Source organism: Eleutherodactylus coqui, unplaced genomic scaffold (genome assembly GCF_035609145.1).
Source record: "Eleutherodactylus coqui strain aEleCoq1 unplaced genomic scaffold, aEleCoq1.hap1 HAP1_SCAFFOLD_99, whole genome shotgun sequence".
Classification (NCBI taxonomy): domain Eukaryota; kingdom Metazoa; phylum Chordata; class Amphibia; order Anura; family Eleutherodactylidae; genus Eleutherodactylus; species Eleutherodactylus coqui.
Window position 1 is genome coordinate 1 of NW_027102144.1, and position 18,285 is coordinate 18,285.

General features: G+C 52.9%; 4 protein-coding genes across 4 annotated transcripts; 3 read left to right on the forward strand and 1 right to left on the reverse strand.

Moving 5' to 3' along the window:
• Positions 1-6,245: 6,245 nt before the first annotated feature.
• Positions 6,246-6,917, forward strand: LOC136598647 (histone H1B-like). The gene has a single exon (XM_066588752.1). It carries the CDS (start codon positions 6,261-6,263, stop codon positions 6,915-6,917), a length of 657 nt encoding a protein of 218 aa, XP_066444849.1. The 5' UTR covers positions 6,246-6,260.
• Positions 6,918-7,553: 636 nt separating this feature from the next.
• On the forward strand, positions 7,554-7,990 carry LOC136598631 (histone H3). The gene has a single exon (XM_066588738.1). The coding sequence runs from the start codon at positions 7,554-7,556 to the stop codon at positions 7,962-7,964; it is 411 nt and encodes a 136-aa protein (XP_066444835.1). The 3' UTR covers positions 7,965-7,990.
• Positions 7,991-10,461: 2,471 nt separating this feature from the next.
• On the reverse strand, positions 10,462-10,868 carry LOC136598625 (histone H2B 1.1). Its single transcript, XM_066588733.1, has one exon. The coding sequence runs from the start codon at positions 10,866-10,868 to the stop codon at positions 10,488-10,490; it is 381 nt and encodes a 126-aa protein (XP_066444830.1). The 3' UTR covers positions 10,462-10,487.
• A 330-nt stretch (positions 10,869-11,198) lies between these two features.
• Positions 11,199-11,591, forward strand: LOC136598621 (histone H2A type 1). Its single transcript, XM_066588729.1, has one exon. It carries the CDS (start codon positions 11,199-11,201, stop codon positions 11,589-11,591), a length of 393 nt encoding a protein of 130 aa, XP_066444826.1.
• The last annotated feature ends 6,694 nt before the right edge of the window (positions 11,592-18,285 follow it).

The window sequence follows — 18,285 nt, forward strand, 5'->3', positions numbered from 1 at the left end:
CCCTGTCTATGTAAGCGCTGCGGAATATGTTGGCGCTATACACATAAAGTTGTTTATTATTATTAGTAGTAGTAGTAGTAGTAGTAGTAGTAGTAGTAGTAGTAGTAGTAGTAGTAGTAGTAGTAGTAGTAGTATAGGGACAGCGTTGCTGAGATATGGAGAGTGGTAGTGTAGCATCCTGTGTACAAGAACCCCAACGGTCCTTCTTAGGACTACCTGTGACCGTGTGCATTTTACAGGTTGTCTGATGGGAGTTGTAGTCCATCACTATTGCACTTAGGCCTGTTTGCGGCCTTCCTGACTATATTTGTTTTCTGCCTGGAGTTTGCCTTACTAGACCGCTCTCAGTGACAAAGTCTAGGCACATAATTCCAAGATCATTTACACCGGGCTGTGTCTGCAGTGAATTAGAGACGCACAACATACGGCCACAGCGACTGATAGAGGGAAAGTGATATACACACTATATAGCCTGTATTCATTGACCAAAAAAAACCCCCAACAAGCTCCTACTTAGGGCTACCGCTGAGCGTCTGCATTTTACTGGCTGCCTGGCGGGAGTTCTGGTGCATCACTATTGCATTGCTTCCATTTTTTCTGCCTGGAGTTAGTGTTACGATTCCGCTCTCTGCGTGAAAGTGTACGCATATGATTCCATAATTATTTACAGCAGTCGGTGTCTGCTCTATTCGTAATCCACCATGCTGAGGGGTAGGGGTAGGGGTAGAGGATGTGGACGTGAGCGAGGATGCAGAGTTCCAAGTGAGGGTGTGGGCACAGGCCAAGTTCCTGGTCCAGGTGTATCCCAGCCGGCTGCTGCAGGATTAGGAGAGAGGCAAGTTTCTGGGGTCCCCAGCTTCATATCACAATTTGTGGGTCCACGTGGTAGACCTTTATTGCAAACAGAGCAGTGTGAGCAGGTCCGGTCGTGGATGGCAGAAAATGCATCCAGCAATGTATCAGGCACCCAGTCTTCTACGCCACCCACTGCTGAAACTCTGAATCCTCTGGCTGCTGCTCCTCCTTCCTCACAGCCTATACTGCTGCTACAAAAATGGTACTGGGGTCTGCATAAGCTTCTACTACATAAATGTTACAGGGGTCTGCGTATATTGCTGCTAGAGAAATGTTACTGGGGTCTGCCTATACTTCCACTACAGAAATGGTACTGGGGTCTGTGTATATTGCTGCTAGAGAAATGGTACTGGGGTCTGCATACGCTTCTGCTACATAAATGTTACAGGGGTCTGCTGCTACAGAAATGTTACAGGGGTCTGCGTATATTGCTGCTAGAGAAATGTTACTGGGGTCTGCCTATACTTCCACTACAGAAATGGTACTGGGGTCTGCCTATACTGCTGCTTCAAAAATGGTACTGGGGTCGGTCTATACTTCTGCTACACAAATGTTACAGGGGTTTGCCTATACTGCTGCTACAGAAATGTTCCTGGGGTGAGTATATACCTCTGCTACAGGAATGTTACAGCGGTCTGTCTATACTATGGGTGCACTAAGTCTTCCCATCGCGGTGTTTTACCTAATTGGCACAAATAGTACAGTGGCTGACTAGGCCTGAATTGCTGTCCGAGGCCAAGTGGCTTGGCGGGGCAAAACTCTCCCATGGTTGGGCACTCCAATTTCTTCCTGTGTAATACCATCTTTGTGCACTTACAGCATAGGCTAGGCCAAGGAACACAAAGACTGCCTCTTCCAGTGTTGAGCTATCTATGGTGCAACACATGGATTTCTTGTTGCTATGTAACTCAGGGCACCTTGGGTCACAAAGGTGGAGGCTTGGAACCGAGCCTGACCCTGGGCCCGCTAGCATGCTTCCAACACAGACTATAGCGGGTCCTGGTCATGGTGTCTTGGCCTTGTAATGCCACCTCCTCCCGCTTGGGGTCAGGGGATCAGCAATGCACATCATGTGCTTTCTCCTGTGTTACCACAGTTATCGGAGAAACTTGTTTGGGCCAAAGGAGAGGAGTGTAACTGCATTAACGTTACAGGGGCCTGCCTATACTTCAGCTGCAGAAATGTTACAGGGATCTGCCAATACTGCTGCTACATAAATGTTTCTGGGGTCTGTGTATACTTCTGCAACTAAAATGTTGTTGTGGTCTGTCTATACTGTTACTACTGAAATGTACCTAATACTCGGCTCTACCTATACTGCTGCTACGGAAATGTTACAGGGGTCTGTCTATACTGTTACTACTGAAAAATTACTAATATTAGGCTCTGCCTATACTGCTGCTACAGAAATGTCACTGGGGTCTGTCTATACTGTTACTACTGAAATGTTACTAATACTGGGCTCTGCCTATACTGCCGCTACGGAAATGTTACTAGGGTCTGTCTATAATGCTGCTACTGAAATGTTACTAATACTGGGCTCTGCCTATACTGCTGTTACTGAAATGTTACTGGGCTCTGCCTATTCTGCAGCTACTGAAATGTTACTGGGATCCGTCTATACTATTACTACAGAAGTGTTAATAGGGTCTCCCTGGACTTCTGCAGCATAACTGTTAGTGGGGTCAGCTTATACCTTTGCTACAGGAATATTACAGGGGTCTGTGTATAGTATGGGTGCACTAAGTGTTCCCATCGCAGTGTTCTACGTATCTGACCCCCCAAAAAACCCAGACTGACTAGGGCATGCAGTGTGGGCCGAAGCAAACCTGTACTTTATCTCACGTTAGCTCAGCTATCTGGGGGCACTGCAATGGGATTTATTTGTGTACTTCCTGGGACCCACCCATGCTGTAGGTCAACCCTGACTTCCCATAGCGGAGTTTTACCTGCCTGTTACTATGAAAAAAGGCCAGACTGACTAGCATGCAGTGTGGGCCGAAGCCAACCTGTATTTTATCTCACGTTACCTCAGCTATCCGGGGCGCTGCATTGGGACAAACAAGAGGAGCAATACAGCGCTAATGAGACGTTCACAGCTATGCTAGCATGGGAGTCCGCTCTAGGCGCACGATTGCTGAGGGTTTGTGCAGAGGCCTATGTACTGGGTGCAGTGAAAGTCCGCTTCCTGCCTATGAATGCTGAAGCTGTTGGCCGAGGACTATGTCCCGGGGGAACTGCAACTGCGCCAGGTTGGGGCTGTGCAACTTTTCCCTGCTAATCCAGTCATTGGAGCGGTGAAAGGAAAGCTAACTGATTTGATGAGCCCGTCGCAGATGAACTAGCATCGAAGTCCGCTTCATGCCTACGATTGCTGAAGCTGTGCGCCGAGGCCTATGTCGCCGGTGCGGTGCAAGTCTGCCATGTTTGGCCGCTCTGATTTATTTATTGTTCATGTCTTGGGTTGCCTAGGAACCACCCAAGCTGTTGGTGCAAACTTAGTTCCCATCGCAGTGTTTGACCTGTCTGGCACAAAGACACTGGCTGACTTGGGTAGAGGGCAGAGTGCAGATGGCTTTCCCCTTGCTGTGTCGATTGAGCTATGCGACACCTAGACAGAATGAATACTGTGTGGGCACATGGATTCCCCATTGCTATGTAACGCATGCCCACGTTTGCAGCTCCTGACGGAGGTGGCACAGGATTGGAATGAAGATCAAACGTCAATGTCTCACTTTTGTGTGCGCTGCAGACGCAGGGTGGGGGTTGGGCAGCATGTGACCCAGGAGAAGAGGCAGCGGTGTGTCCCGCAGGCAGTGCTTGTGCTTGGTTGGAGGTAGTGTGGTGCTTAGCTAAAGTGTGCCTTGCTAATGAGGGTTTGTCCGCAGTTTGTCCGAATCTACACAATGCTGCAACATCAGCAGCGAGAGGCATTTTCTGCTCAGCCATCGTGGTAACTTCCCGGAAAACCTTGGTGCCCTCAGCCATGAGCAAGGTGGACGATCCCACCAAGATGTGAAGGTCATGGAGGCAGGGTATCAGGGTAGACGGGGTGCATATATCAGGGCCGACTATTATTGGGGCATCAGTCCGGATTGCCAAAGATTGAACAACACTCCGTGACAAGATATCAGCCTAAAGGTTTCCCTTTGCCGCTACTACTTGCACACAATGTGACACAAGAACACTAGACCCTTTGTACGGACACGGCGACCTTTACATAAACATTACATTCAGAACTCATTTATTGTATTGTTCTCCATTGTATGTCCATGTTGGTCATTGTGAGCAGATTATTGACCCGCCGGCCGCACTGTGTACTGCGGCTACTGCCTTTACATGTATGACTGCAGGTAGGTACAGTGACCGGAGGCTAGTGGGTTAAGGGTTAAATGTACATAGCTAGGCCGGTGTCCCGTGGGAAGTCACGCATGGGGCAGCCCGGACAGGGAGCTGTCTTCCGTGAAGCTTCTTGATGGCACCCGATGGTATTTATTATCCTCTCCTCCCCACGGGGGCATCACGTAGACATAGAACAAGAGCAGCGTCCGAGGCAGCTAGGAGAGCCCGTCCTAGAGAGCGCTGCCCCCTCCCCTCACACCTGCCCGGAGGAGGGTTCATGGGAGGGCATGAGGTGCAGCAAAGCCGGAGTGACCCTACTGTACTGAGAAGGAAGCTGGAGGCCGGCCGGGAGACGGAGCTCAGCTACAGGTGTACTGATGCCGTACCATCTGCGTTGCTCCTATTCACTTACAGCTGAGCGGCCCTGGTGCATTATGTCTCCCGCGGATGTAAGGGTGGAAACATGGGTTGGGAGCCCTGAGTTAGATGGTACGTCTAGGCGAGGGGCACGACGGTGGACCGGCTGCCGCACACACACCTCCCCACATGTACCGCCCATTCCCCTGGCAAGCTCACATATCTCAGCTCCCGTACACCGATGGCACTAGCGCCGCTGCCACGGCGAACCCCGCTCTCGCTGTCCATGGCGCCGCTGGTGGCCAGCTCTGCCGATGACTGTGCGCTGCTTTTGTTCGGTCGGAGCAGCGGCTTGCCTACAAGAGCTCCACTAGCTGCCCCTGCACTGCTCTTTTTCTGGGTAGCCTCATTGGGCGCTAAATAGAAGAGCTGATTAGCGATCTGGAGGGGTATATGGGACGGGGTTGTGGGAGAAGCGGGGGGTCTCACAGTACCGATGGTCCTTCAGGGTCTGTGAAAGCTTTCTGGACCAACACGCTCTGCCATAGGAATCCCAGCGGACACTGTACAACATCTGCTGCCCCGGGGATCTACAGTAGAACCCTCCCTGCGGGTTCTGTACGATGTCACCGACTGCGGCACTGGATCTGGCGCTGAGAGTCCCGCTGTATTACTGCTCCGCTCGGGCATCAGTGACTGACAGGCCATCGCCGGCTGCAGGAGAACCGCGGGTAGAAGGCTTTGTTCAGGCGTCATTTTTTGGCGATCTACATCCCGATTAGAGCGTTGTTAGATGCCACCGCTCTTCAGCAGAATCCCAAGTTCCATCTTCACCGTCAACGATTGATGGGAACTACAGAGCCGATGCAATGGCCGTCACGTCCAGCACATGATATCCCTGGGATGATATAGAACGGGCAGCAGCCCGCGGGAGGAGATGAACCTGCAGAGAAGAATAATCGCTTCTTCTTGTGGACAACCACACCCATCATGTCCGGGGTATTAAAGGGACGATAACGTGTGGCATTCCCGATCGTCTGAGTGTACAGGGGGGGTACTGGGTTTCCTCATCTTACATTGCGCCGCAGTATAGAGAAGTCTGCAGTATATACAGTATACATTCAGCACCCGGGAGCTGGCAGTGAGCGGAGGCGCCGCCTGTGCTACACCTCTGGGCTCTCGGCAGCTCCAGGTCGTCCTCACATTGTGCAATCAGCTTCTGCACGATGGAGATTGTGGAGTAGATCCCGGGGATGGTGACAAGGGCCGGGAATAGAGGGAAGGCGCTCCCGCAGCGGTTTTATCTCCGCAGATAGGCGGTGATGTGCAGATCGGGAGAACTATGGCGAAGATCTCGTGGCCTCCTCTCCGCTCCTCCCCGGAACCTCCGCCAGCGGCGGCTGTAAACGGTTGCATGAGATGTCAGAGAGTGAGGAGTCACGTTGAAAGCGAGCTCTCCTGTCCGGTTCTGACCGGTAACGGACTCTTATCCCGGGCAGGGAAGCACAAGAGGAGAACGGAGCGGAGAGGAGGCCCGGATGGGATAAGGCACTAGCTGTGCTCAGTGTCAGCCAATAGCAGCTCAGGACGGGCCTGCTCACGAGCCAATCAGAGCGCGGCCGCTGTACATATAAGAGGCGCCACCAGCGCCGCTCTCAGAGTTTCTCTTCCAGGAGAGTTTTACTATTTGATTTCCGCAGCACACAATGGCAGAAACCGCGCCAGCCGCCGCTCCTCCTGCCGCCGAGCCGGCTGCCAAATCCAAGAAGCAGCCGAAGAAATCCGCCGCAGGGGGCGCCAAGAAAAGCAAGAAGTCCTCCGGTCCCGGCGTGTCGGAGCTGATCGTCAGAGCCGTGTCCGCCTCTAAAGAGCGCAGCGGGGTGTCTCTAGCCGCCCTGAAGAAGGCTCTGGCTGCCGGAGGGTACGATGTAGAGAAGAATAACAGCCGCCTGAAGCTGGCCGTCAAGTCTCTGGTCACCAAGGGCAGCCTGCTCCAGGTGAAAGGCAGCGGCGCCTCGGGCTCCTTCAAGCTGAACAAGAAGCAGGAGACTAAGGACAAGCCGGCCAAAAAGAAGCCAGCGTCTGCGGCCAAGCCCAAGAAGCCCGCTGGAGCCAAGAAAGCGGCGAAATCTCCTAAGAAGCCCAAGAAGGCTCCGGCCAAAAGCCCGAAAAAAGCAAAGAAACCTGCAGCGGCCGCCGCCAAGAAAGTGGCCAAGAGCCCGAAGAAAGCCTCAAAGCCGAAGGCCGCCCCAAAGCCCAAGAAGGTGACGAAGAGTCCGGCTAAGAAGGCGGCCAAACCCAAAGCTGCCAAGAGTCCAGCTAAGAAGGCTGTTAAAGCCAAGAGGAGTGCGGCTAAGAAATAAGCTGAAGCCGCCCGTGCATTTACCCCACAAAGGCTCTTTTCAGAGCCGCCACCTTCTCACCGCAGAGCTGTATTATCACTGTCTCGAATTCTGTTCTAGATAGCAGCGCCCTCATAGCGGCTACAGGGGACTTCATATCAGTTGGGAGTCTAGGGAGCGAGGGGGAGGCTGTAGAGGGGGAGTAATACGAGACATTGTCGCCGCATCATCCCCGTTACTGTTGGGCACTGTGACCTATACAACGTGTGTATGGATGCCGGGCTGAGTGTGAAGAGGGAGGGGACTCGCCGACCTAATGCATTTCCCATAAAAGCAGCACAGCTTCTAATGGGGGAGACTGCCGTGCAGCGTGGAGTGTGTGTTTCTGCGGACATATCAATGCAGGGAAGCAGCTGAGAACATGATTTCACAGACACCCGTACGTATCATGCTGAGGTAGGGCAAGCCTCTGCCGAACGCTGATTGGTCGCAGGCATCAAGCGTTTTGGCGGGCTAGTGGTTTGTTCGAAAAAGCCAATGAGACGTAGGGGGCGTTCTTTCTAAGAGCCAATAGGGAAGAGCAAGTAGGGTATAAAGGCTCTGCTCTTTCTACGGCTCCCATCATATCACATCTATGTGCATCTCTACAGTAGAGCTATGGCCAGAACCAAGCAGACCGCTCGTAAATCCACCGGAGGGAAAGCTCCCCGCAAGCAGCTGGCTACGAAGGCCGCCAGGAAGAGCGCTCCTGCCACCGGCGGAGTGAAGAAGCCTCACCGCTACCGTCCAGGTACAGTGGCTCTCCGTGAAATCCGTCGCTACCAGAAGTCCACCGAGCTGCTGATCCGTAAGCTTCCCTTCCAGCGCCTGGTGAGAGAGATCGCCCAGGACTTCAAGACTGACCTGCGCTTCCAGAGCTCAGCGGTCATGGCCCTGCAGGAGGCCAGCGAGGCTTACCTGGTAGGACTGTTCGAGGACACCAATCTGTGCGCCATCCACGCCAAGCGGGTCACCATCATGCCCAAAGACATCCAGCTGGCCCGCAGGATTCGCGGAGAGAGGGCTTAGATCTGCTCTGGGCACCGCATGGAACACAAAGGCTCTTTTCAGAGCCACCAAATCCTCCTCAAACGAGCTGCATCCTGTCCTCCGCTGTCATTCTTCCGATTCCCTCCCCATTTGGGTTCACAGCCAGCCTGTCCGCAATAATGTGTCGTCAGCAGGAGGTGGTCTGTTAACCCCTTCAGTGACCTAGTCAGTACCTCGGGTAATTTATGCCATTTTCTCATATTTCCATATTGTAGAAAGAGACAAAGCGATGAAGTTGTCAGTGAGAGGCATCTATCGGTTCCTGTAGTCCGCCGGGAGGGAAGGGATTAGTGTTGAGGATGTATTTTATATGTGGATGTTATCTCATTGTACCAAGGAGAAAGAAAGCCATACAAAAACAACAATAATACTACACAATGACATGAGGCACCTAGCCAGGAGGCTTTTGAGAGTTGTAGAGGAAGCGGGTAAATTCCAAATTTCAAACGGTTCTGTGCTAAACCAATCAGCAAGGAAGGGGAGTGGCCAACATGTAATTGCCCCATTAGGAAGGCCTTAAACTTGCGTCATTTATTATTGTTTTCTAATTCTGCTCTTTCACCATAACACAAAGGCTCTTCTCAGAGCCGCTCACATCTTCCAAGAAAAGGCTGTAATCCAACTCCTTGTGGGGGGTTGCCGCTGATTCTGTCTGATTGCCAGTCTGATAATTGGAATGTCCCAGGTGAAGGAAGAGCTTCCTGGCCCGCGCGTACTTCAGGCTCTAGTCCCTTTTCCCTCCTACCGATAGAGAGGAGGAAGCAGGCTGCGGCGCACTGATTGTATGTCCTCCTTGCACTAAAGCATACGGCCTGCCCGCTAATCCGTGTAGTGCTACCATATTGGAGGCGTCCTGCACGGCCGTCCTCTCATATAGAAGTGCTGCAATTGCACCAAGATCTCCGAAGGACCCGCGGAGCCATTATTTTATATAGAGTTGTGGTCATAGCACCCAGCTCTCCCAGAATACTGCACTGACATCGTGTTGCAGGACTCTGGGAGAGCTGAATGATATAGCCGCAGCACTAAACCTAGGCAAGAGGGTGGCCCTGCAGATCTCTGAGAGATACAGTCTGCGCCTCTATGTGAGGGGATGACCGCTGTCACTCTGGTCCCCGCCAGGCTATCTTGGCTCCCATTCCCACTGCTGCTGCTACTCTGGTCCCTGCACCGCTCTCGTTCCCTTTGCGGCCGCTGGAGTAAAAGGAGTCAAGAGGCGCCTGGACACCTCTACATGCGGAGCTGGGGAGTGTGAGGCTCTTCTCGTCATGCTCCTCCTCCCCTTTCCTGGCGCTTCAAGCCTCTCATTGTCAGGCATCCCGAGTTGCCTCCGCTACCCCCTTGTACCCACTACAATGCACTACAGCCCCCAGCATGTCATCCTTGGACAACTATGTCGTCTGCCTCCGACCCTTTGTGCACCCCACTGCTTCGGTCACACACACTCCATGTAACCCGTGTAATCACTGACGGGGCATCTGATAGAGCGGCGATCAGGGCTGCCGGTATCTGATCAGCAGGGGATACACTGTGCTCAGATTACCGCGAGCAGCAACAGTCGCCGATTATCTGATGGCTTTATTGTCCGGTGCGGCGCCACTAAATCTAGGTAGAGCGCCGCACAGTGCCCACCAGTATGGAGGCGTCCGCGGGTGCTCTAGAGTGACGGCTCTTCTGCCCGCGGGTCCCCCGGATGGTTTAGAGATCTGCCTATTCCCAGGACACAAGCTCCAGGTCCGCTCACTATCAGCTCCCCGGCCCGGCTGTCACGTATTCACCATTTCTGAGAGAACAGTTGGGGTTATCAGCGAGCTGCCGGGACGGGTACATATCGGGAGAAGCATGCGGCCGGCGCTGTACACTCCACCGATCACACTCGGTTAATATCCCGAACTCCCGCGCTGGGTTTCTAAATATTCCCTAAAGTGTGCTGGAACTGCACCTTGTGTCGGCGATCCTCCTAGTTGCTCTTTACCATCCGCAGCTTTCTTCTAATTCATCCCAGCTGCATTACTGGCGATATAAACCACGGGTTCTGAGCAGTCCGTCAGGGCATCGTCCATAACAATGCTGCGGCCGCTTTGTCCTCACACCGGGAGCAATGCATCAACACCCTGCAGCCGCGCCGACATAACGGCGGTCTATCCCCACCTACTGCCAGCAGGAGACATGATTGCTATTGCTGGAAGGCAATAGGACAGAGCCCCCCCGAGCGCTTGTGGACACGGGGAAGAAAACGGAGCCCCAAACCGCAGCAGGCGGTGGAGTCTGAGATGATCATCTGTGTTCCGCTGCTGCCTCCCCCAATAATGCCATTTATACTGCACGATGCAGAAGAGACACCAGAGAGAACTAGCACACAATCTGGTTATCATTCACTCTACAGCAACGTATTACAATAACCTACACACCGACTAGGAGGTGGCAGCTCTGCTGTAGACGGGGTGGGTGGCTCTTAGAAGAGCCTTTGGGGTGATCGTGCACGGCGGGCCACTAGACAGATTACTTGGCGCTGGTGTACTTGGTGACGGCCTTGGTGCCCTCGGACACGGCGTGCTTGGCCAGCTCCCCGGGCAGCAGCAGGCGCACGGCGGTCTGGATCTCCCGGGAGGTGATGGTGGAGCGCTTGTTGTAGTGAGCCAGGCGGGAGGCTTCCCCTGCGATGCGCTCGAAGATGTCGTTGACGAAGGAGTTCATGATGCCCATGGCCTTGGAGGAGATGCCGGTGTCGGGGTGGACCTGCTTCAGCACCTTGTACACGTAGATGGCATAGCTCTCCTTCCTGGTCTTCCTACGCTTCTTGCCGTCCTTCTTCTGAGTCTTGGTCACGGCTTTCTTGGAGCCCTTCTTGGGTGCTGGAGCAGACTTGGCGGGATCAGGCATGATAACGTAGAGATACTTTCCTCACTAGAGAGAACAGTGTTCCTGCACCTCCCAGCGCTGCGGTATTTATAGCGGGGCCATGCAAATGAGGACCGCCGTTTGCTTGCCGTTCTACTGGAGCGACATGTGGCCTCTGTGAGCGTCTTTAGCCACGCCCAGTGCAGCTCATTGGTTCTTCCTCAAGTCTGGCCTCTATTGCGTGTATGCAATCTACCCAATTAGAAGAGAGGAGGGCGGAGCAGCAGGTTATAAAAATCAACAGAACTGCGCCTTCTCGTTATCACAACTTTCAAGGTGTTTTATTTTAATTCTGCTTTCCTGTGCTAGAAGATGTCTGGACGCGGCAAACAAGGAGGCAAAGTCCGTGCTAAGGCCAAGACTCGCTCATCCCGGGCAGGACTGCAGTTCCCTGTCGGCCGTGTACACAGGCTTCTCCGCAAGGGCAACTACGCTGAGAGGGTGGGTGCCGGCGCTCCGGTCTATCTGGCAGCAGTGCTAGAGTATCTGACCGCTGAGATCCTGGAATTGGCTGGCAATGCCGCCCGGGACAACAAGAAGACCCGCATCATCCCCCGTCACCTCCAGCTGGCTGTGCGCAACGACGAGGAGCTGAACAAGCTGCTCGGTGGGGTGACCATCGCCCAGGGAGGCGTCCTGCCCAACATCCAGGCCGTGCTGCTGCCCAAGAAGACCGAGAGCAGCAAGACGAGCAAGAGCAAGTGATCGTGCCGATCCCTCCATAGAACCAAAGGCTCTTCTAAGAGCCACCCACATGCTCCTTATAACAGAGCTTCGCCGCTTCTATGCTGTGATACTCGGTGGCCGGTACGCCGGCTGCACCAGGAAACTGTATAAATGTAGTACAGGACTTTCCACAAGGAGGCAGAGGTTGGGGCGGATGCCAATGTGGCCATCCCTGTCACCGGCAGAAGCGGACAATCGTCCTGCTCTAGGTGACCTCATGTCCAGAGGACGGGCGGCTGTAGGGGTTAACAGAGTCCTCTGTTTGGTCACGTATATACAAGAATCGGAACGCTTCCGTTGTGTTTCGGATAGAACACCCAGCTTTCTCAGGGTCCTGCGTGGGCCGTATGCTTACAAAGCGTTGCAGCCGCATCATCCAGCCCTCTCAGAGCTCTGCACGGTCGCCCCCTTAGAAGTGCGCTCATCATGTCACCCAGTTCACCACGGCCATGCCCCTTTTATGGAGGTGTAGCTATATCACCCAGCTTTCCCAGAGCCCTGCACGGCACAGGCTGGTTTTGGATTATAGTAAACCTACAGGGATTAGACGTCCTCTTGCGTTACGGGTGGAGCAGGTAGAGGATCCCACCGCCCGTCGTAGGGCTGGGATTAGGGGGTGTATCTGAGGGTTCTTTACCTCCAGCCCCGAGCGCCTCTATATCAGACGGCCTGGTCACTGATTACACGTGTTACATGGATGAATGGAGGACAGGAAGAGCGGGAGACGCGATCAACTGAGCGGGAAGTTCAAAATCTCCGGGGATCAGCCAATGAGCGGGAAGAATCTGACTATAGCCCCGCCCATAGGCGGCACTAAAACCACCCGACCTCCAACGGCAGGTCTGTTAACCCTTCACCGCACTCATTAATTCAGGCCCAGCTCCTCGCGTATTATAAACATAACCTGCCTGCCCTAAACAGGTTAAGGGGTTTAAAAGCGTGCCGTGACCGCAGCCTGAAGCGCACCCTGACGGGGAGGCTGCTACACCCCGGCTGTATCATGTCAGAGCGCATAGACTATCACCGCTGCTGACGACCCCACAAGGAGTTGGATTACAGCCTTTCCTTGGAAGAGGTGGGCGGCTCTGAGAAGAGCCTTTGTGTTATGGTGAAAGAGCAGAATTATTAACCTCCGAAGCCGTAGAGAGTGCGGCCCTGGCGCTTGAGCGCGTACACCACGTCCATAGCGGTGACGGTCTTGCGCTTGGCGTGCTCGGTGTAGGTGACGGGACGGCATACCGGGAAAAATAGTGGTGACTGGGACCGAGTAGCGCGGGACCGCTGCTGCCATCATGTTTTTGAAAGCTTCCGTTTCCACAAGCCTGTACGGCAGCATCTCTAGGCTGATTAATTTTGCAATGTGCACATTTACAGCTTGTGCGTATGGGTGCGTGGTGGCGTTTTTGCGCTTTTGCTCAAACGCTTGTGTTGGCGACAGCTGAACGCTGCGCTGAGAGACATTGCTGGGTGGAGTGGAGGACAGTGGAGGTGAGGGTGTGGGTGCAGGCCGGGAGGCGCACGTGCCTGTGTTGTGAGCGGGGGGGGGGGGGGGGGGTGGATCTGAGTGGCAGGTTGGGACACAGGGGGAGGTGGTGTGCTGGAGGTGGTGAACGGCCTTTGTCCCACCTTGTGGGGTGCTTGGCCATCATATGCCTGCGCATGCTGGTGGTGGGGAGGCTGGTAGTGGTGGCTCCCCGGCTGATCTTGGCGCGACACAGGTTGCACACCACTGTCCGTCGGTCGTCTGTGCTCTCACTGAAAAACGTCCACACCTTTGAAGACCTAGACCTCTGCACGGTGGCTAGGCGTGAGGGGGTGCTTTGGGAAACAGTTGGGGGGGGGTCTTCGCTCTGGCACCTGCCTCTACCCCCGGCCACTCCACTGCCTTTTCCAACCTGTCCTGCTGCTGCACTTGCCTCCCCCTCTGAAGACCTGTCCTGCTGGTACACTGCCTCCCCCTCTGAAGAACTCTTCTCAGTTGGCTTAGCGAACCAGGTGGGATCAGTCACCTCATCGTCCAGCGGTTCTTCCTCCGAATCCTCTGTGCTCTGCTCCCTCGGACTTACTGCTCTTACTACTACCTCACTGATAGACAACTGTGTCTCATCATCATCGACCTCCTCACCCACTGAAAGCTCTTGAGACAGTTGCCGGAAGTCCCCGGCCTCATCACCCGGACCCCGGGAACTTTTCAAAGATTGGGCATGGGTCACGACAAACTCCTGAGGTGAGAGAGGAACTATTATTTCCCAATCAAGGCAGGGGCCCCAGAACAGTTCCTGGGAGTCTGCCTGCTCCTCAGAATGTGTCATTTTCATGGAGTGAGGAGGCTGGGAGGAAGGAGGAGCAGCAGCCAGAGGATTCAGAGTTGCTGTAATGGACTGCGTAGAAGACTGGGTGGTCGATAGATTGCTGGATGCATTTTCTGCCATCCACGACAGGACCTGATCACACTGCTCTGTTTGTAATAAAGGTCTATTAAGTGGACCCAAAAATTGTGATATGAAGCTGGGGACCCCAGAAACTTTCCTCTCTCCTAATCCCGCAGCAGCCGGCTGCAATTCACCTGGACCAGGAACTCGTCCTGTGCCCACACCCTCACTTGGACCTCCGCGTCCTCGACCCTTACCCCTACTCCTCATCATGGCGGATTAAGAATAGAGCAGGGCCCAAATAAATTACCCCACTGTACAGCACTGACAACTGGGCCTTAATTCACCGCACACAGAGACTTGTAGATAGCGGAGGCTCTATGCTGTGACTTGTGTCTTGCGCTGATACCTAGGGGTAATTTACTGCTCGCAGAGACTTGTAGATAATAGAGGCTGTGTGGAGGGGGAGAAGAGTCTAACGCCAGTGGATAGTGCTGGTAACTGCGGCGATCTCAACCCCACAAAGGAAAGGGTATAGTGGGACGCTCTGCACAGCGGCAGAGCTGAAATACTTTGCAGTGGCCCCGGTAATATTACGGTACTGTTTAGCGGTGAGACCGCTGTCTAATACACTGCAGACACAGAACGGTATAACTGAAGTCGTTTGCAGTAGGCTAGGAAATATTTGAGTGCAGTTTCATGGTGAGAGCCGGTTGTACGGCACTGCAGCCTGAGAACGCCTATTACTGAAAGGCTGGGAACAGGCCTAGATGCGTAATACAAAAATGGATGCACTACAACTCCCAGCAGGCCACAAGTATAATGTACACGGTCAGATGCAGCCCAATGGAGGAGCTTTGGGGTTTTTGTAGACAGGATCCTACTCTAACACTTTCCCTATATCAGCAGCTCTTTCCCTATACTCTGTATAATACACTGCAGACTTAGAACGCTATAGCTGTAATGGCCTGCACAGCCCGAGATGGGGGGGGGGGGGGGGGGCACTACTGCTCCCTGCCAGCCACAACAGTAATGCACACGGTCAGATGTGGCCCTAAGGAGGACAGTTGGGGTTCTTGTAGACAAGAACCTATGCTAACCCTATATCAGCAGCAGCACTGTCCCTATACTCTCCCAGCGTGTGTCTTAGGCGAGGCACGGGCGGGACCGCTTTAGGTACTCGGCGGTCACCTGATCTCGCCAGCCACTCACTGCTGGGGGGTGGGATAGGGCTGGCGTGTCACAGCAGGAAGTGGTAATGCCTTCCCCGCATGTCTATTGGCTAGAAAATGGCGCTAAACATGCAGGGAAGGACATGGAATTGACTGGAGTACCGCGTGGTGTTCGTCTCCAGTCCCCTAATGCTCGGGTGAGTGTGCTCGCTCATCTCTCGTTATTACCTTAATTATATCAATGTGGATTCTATCATTTATATTGATTACATAGTATATCTAAAGATAGACAGACAGACATACAAACACATTGCATGCTAATGAGCCCGTCTGTCTGGCAGTTGACTGTGCATTGTGATGTTATCAATCTGGTGTGACACGGGCCGTATAGAATGATGAATACTGGAGCTTGGTGGCCATCTGAAGTCAGTCTCCACTTCGGACGGGTTACAGATTAAACAGTATTGTATTGTCGTAAATGTGCCCGGTCATATCTCTGCTTGCTGCATGCGGTGTGCTATATTGTTGCAGCGTGTGCATCTTCCATGCTGGCACTTATAGGATCCTGCCGGTAGGGTAGATAAATTGCCCCTATGTTTTTGATGTGTCCTTACAGAATACTATATTGGGCCTGGGGGTTATGGTATCTATTAGGTAAATATCACTTTTAAGTATCTCCCGGTGTTTAATGAAGAGAATTCTAAAGGCCCATTTAGACACAACGATTATCACTCAAAATCCACGCACACGGCAGTTCATGGGGCAGTTTTGAGCGTTCGCTTTGCATAAGCGTGTAAATGAAGACTCACGCTGTATGCAGAATACAAGCGGGACCGCTATCTTCTCCATACAGCTGTTGTCTTCTCGGAGCGCTCAGCTGATATCCCGCTAAGCACTCCTAGTGGGGTATGCAGAACACAGCTGGAGCGCTTGTCTTCTTCATATTCCGGCTGTGTTCCCCAAGCAGGATACCAGCTAAAACAATAGTATCAGTGGCATCCCGCTGAGAATGCAGCATGCAGCATGGATAAGGCTCATCGTTGTCTTTCAGCTAGCTAAATGGGCCTTTATTGAAACATTGAAACATGTCTGCTTGCTGGGGGGGGGGGGGGGGGGGCAGTGCCCGTGTAAGGGTCTAGTACTATGTTGTATGCATTGCACAGCTGCAGCATGTAAGGGGCTAATGTCTGAAAGTGGCTGGGATATGTCTACAAAAGTACCAATATCTGTACCGTCACAAGAAGTCTGCCTTCTATAAATGCGAGTGATTGAGGTGTAGTTGGAGTCCATCCTCTTCAACGGTTAGGAGTGAAGGGTACTATTGTACCCTGATGCTGTTGGGGCATGGTGGTCTGGACGCAGGTCAAGACCTGTTGCCGTGTTATGGAGGACAGGGGTTAATGCACCATGTGGAGAGACTGCTGGTGCTGCCTGTCTTTGATGCATGCTGGATTAGTCATGCCTGGGAGTAGGGTGATGTTGTGTGGTTTCCCATTCACTCTGCCAGTTCCCATGTGCATAGTGGCTATATATTATCACGCCTCCCTTTGCTCAGTGCTGCTTATTATGTTCCATAGTGGAGTCCCTGGAGTTTGGAGCTCTTCTGTGCTGGGTATTTTTCTACTTGCAGATAAGTCGCTGTGGGTTCTGTTTCAGTTGCATTTCTGTTTTTCATTTCTGTGTTGCTTTGCTGTTCGGTTCATCTCTCCAGGGGTCCTTTCAGGGACAGACAGGGCCCAGGAGGAAGACCGTGGGGCTGTCTCTATCAAGACTACTACTCTTCTTTAAGGCAGGGCCCCCTCACCCCACTTACTAGGTTAGGGCCAGGCTTCATCCTCCCTGGAGCGGTGCTACCATTCAGCATAGCATGGTGTGCGGCTCTTCCTACAGCGCATGCGTTCCCTGTCGCCGTGCTGAGTGTGGTACCCTGGTGTCGCACAGGCTTTTCATCAGGGTTATGCATTTCAGTTGTGGTGCACACTGCTCTTCGGTGCATATCTATCTACCAGAGTAGTTGTGAACATCACCCTGAGCCGGTGCTGAGCGTAGTGCTTGTGAACCATTGGGGCGTCACGCCCGCAGCAGTCAGGAACACGGCGATCCATGGGCAACCATATATATCCTGACAATGGTAATGATCTCACCTATGTAGCAGGTTATGTTAGCTCCCGTCTTATATGTCTTGCTGTGTCCTCTTTTCTGCATGAAGAAAGCAGTCTCTCATCCATACCGCTCGATCCTAGGCGGTACGTCCGGAGACGTTTGTATTTTTCTTGTTATAATGGGCACATACTGAATACATAGAGGAAAGCTTTTATCTCTATGCCTCCAGGCTCCTATCATTTAAATGCACATATATATCCTGGGCCTGCTAACCTGAAGTTGAATGCACATTAAATATGCTAATCATAGGGCCTCTGAGGCGAAGCAGGGTAATTTGGAAGTGGGCCCACTCAGCAGATAATAGGCTCTCTGCCTGAAAGAAGGTAGTCATAGATTCATAGAATGGTAGAGTTAAAAGGACCCCCAGGGTCATCGGGTCCAACCCCCCGCTCAGTGCAGGATCACTAAAACATCCCAGATAGATGGTTGTCCGGCCTCTGAAGACTTCCATTGAAATAAAATTCCCCACCTCCCGTGAAAACCTGTTCCAATCATTGATCCCCCTCACTGTCTAATATCTAATCTGTGTCTCCTCCCTTTCAGGTTCATCCCATTGCTTCTAGTCTTTCCTTGTGCAGATGAGAATAGGGCTGATCCCTCTGCTCTGTGACAGCCCTTCACATATATGTTGGCAGTAGAGATGAGCGAACACCAAAATGTTCGGGTGTTCGTTATTCGTAACGAACTTCCCGTGATGCTCGAGGGTTCGTTTCGAACAACGAACCCCATTGAAGTCAATGGGCGACCAGAACATTTTTGTATTTCGCCGATGCTCGCTAAGGTTTTCATGTGTGAAAATCTGGGCAATTCAGGAAAGTGATGGGAATGACACAGTGACGGATAGGGCAGGCGAGGGGCTACATGTTGGGCTGCATCCTAAGTTCACAGGTCCCACTATTAAGCCACAATAGCGGCAAGAGTGGCCCCCCCCCCCCCTCCCAACAACTTTTACTTCTGAAAAGCGCT

Bases quoted from the DNA above. Each gene is read 5' to 3' on its own strand.
- LOC136598647 (XM_066588752.1), top strand. From the start codon at position 6,261: ATGGCAGAAACCGCGCCAGCCGCCGCTCCTCCTGCCGCCGAGCCGGCT.
- LOC136598631 (XM_066588738.1), top strand. From the start codon at position 7,554: ATGGCCAGAACCAAGCAGACCGCTCGTAAATCCACCGGAGGGAAAGCT.
- LOC136598625 (XM_066588733.1), bottom strand. From the start codon at position 10,868: ATGCCTGATCCCGCCAAGTCTGCTCCAGCACCCAAGAAGGGCTCCAAG.
- LOC136598621 (XM_066588729.1), top strand. From the start codon at position 11,199: ATGTCTGGACGCGGCAAACAAGGAGGCAAAGTCCGTGCTAAGGCCAAG.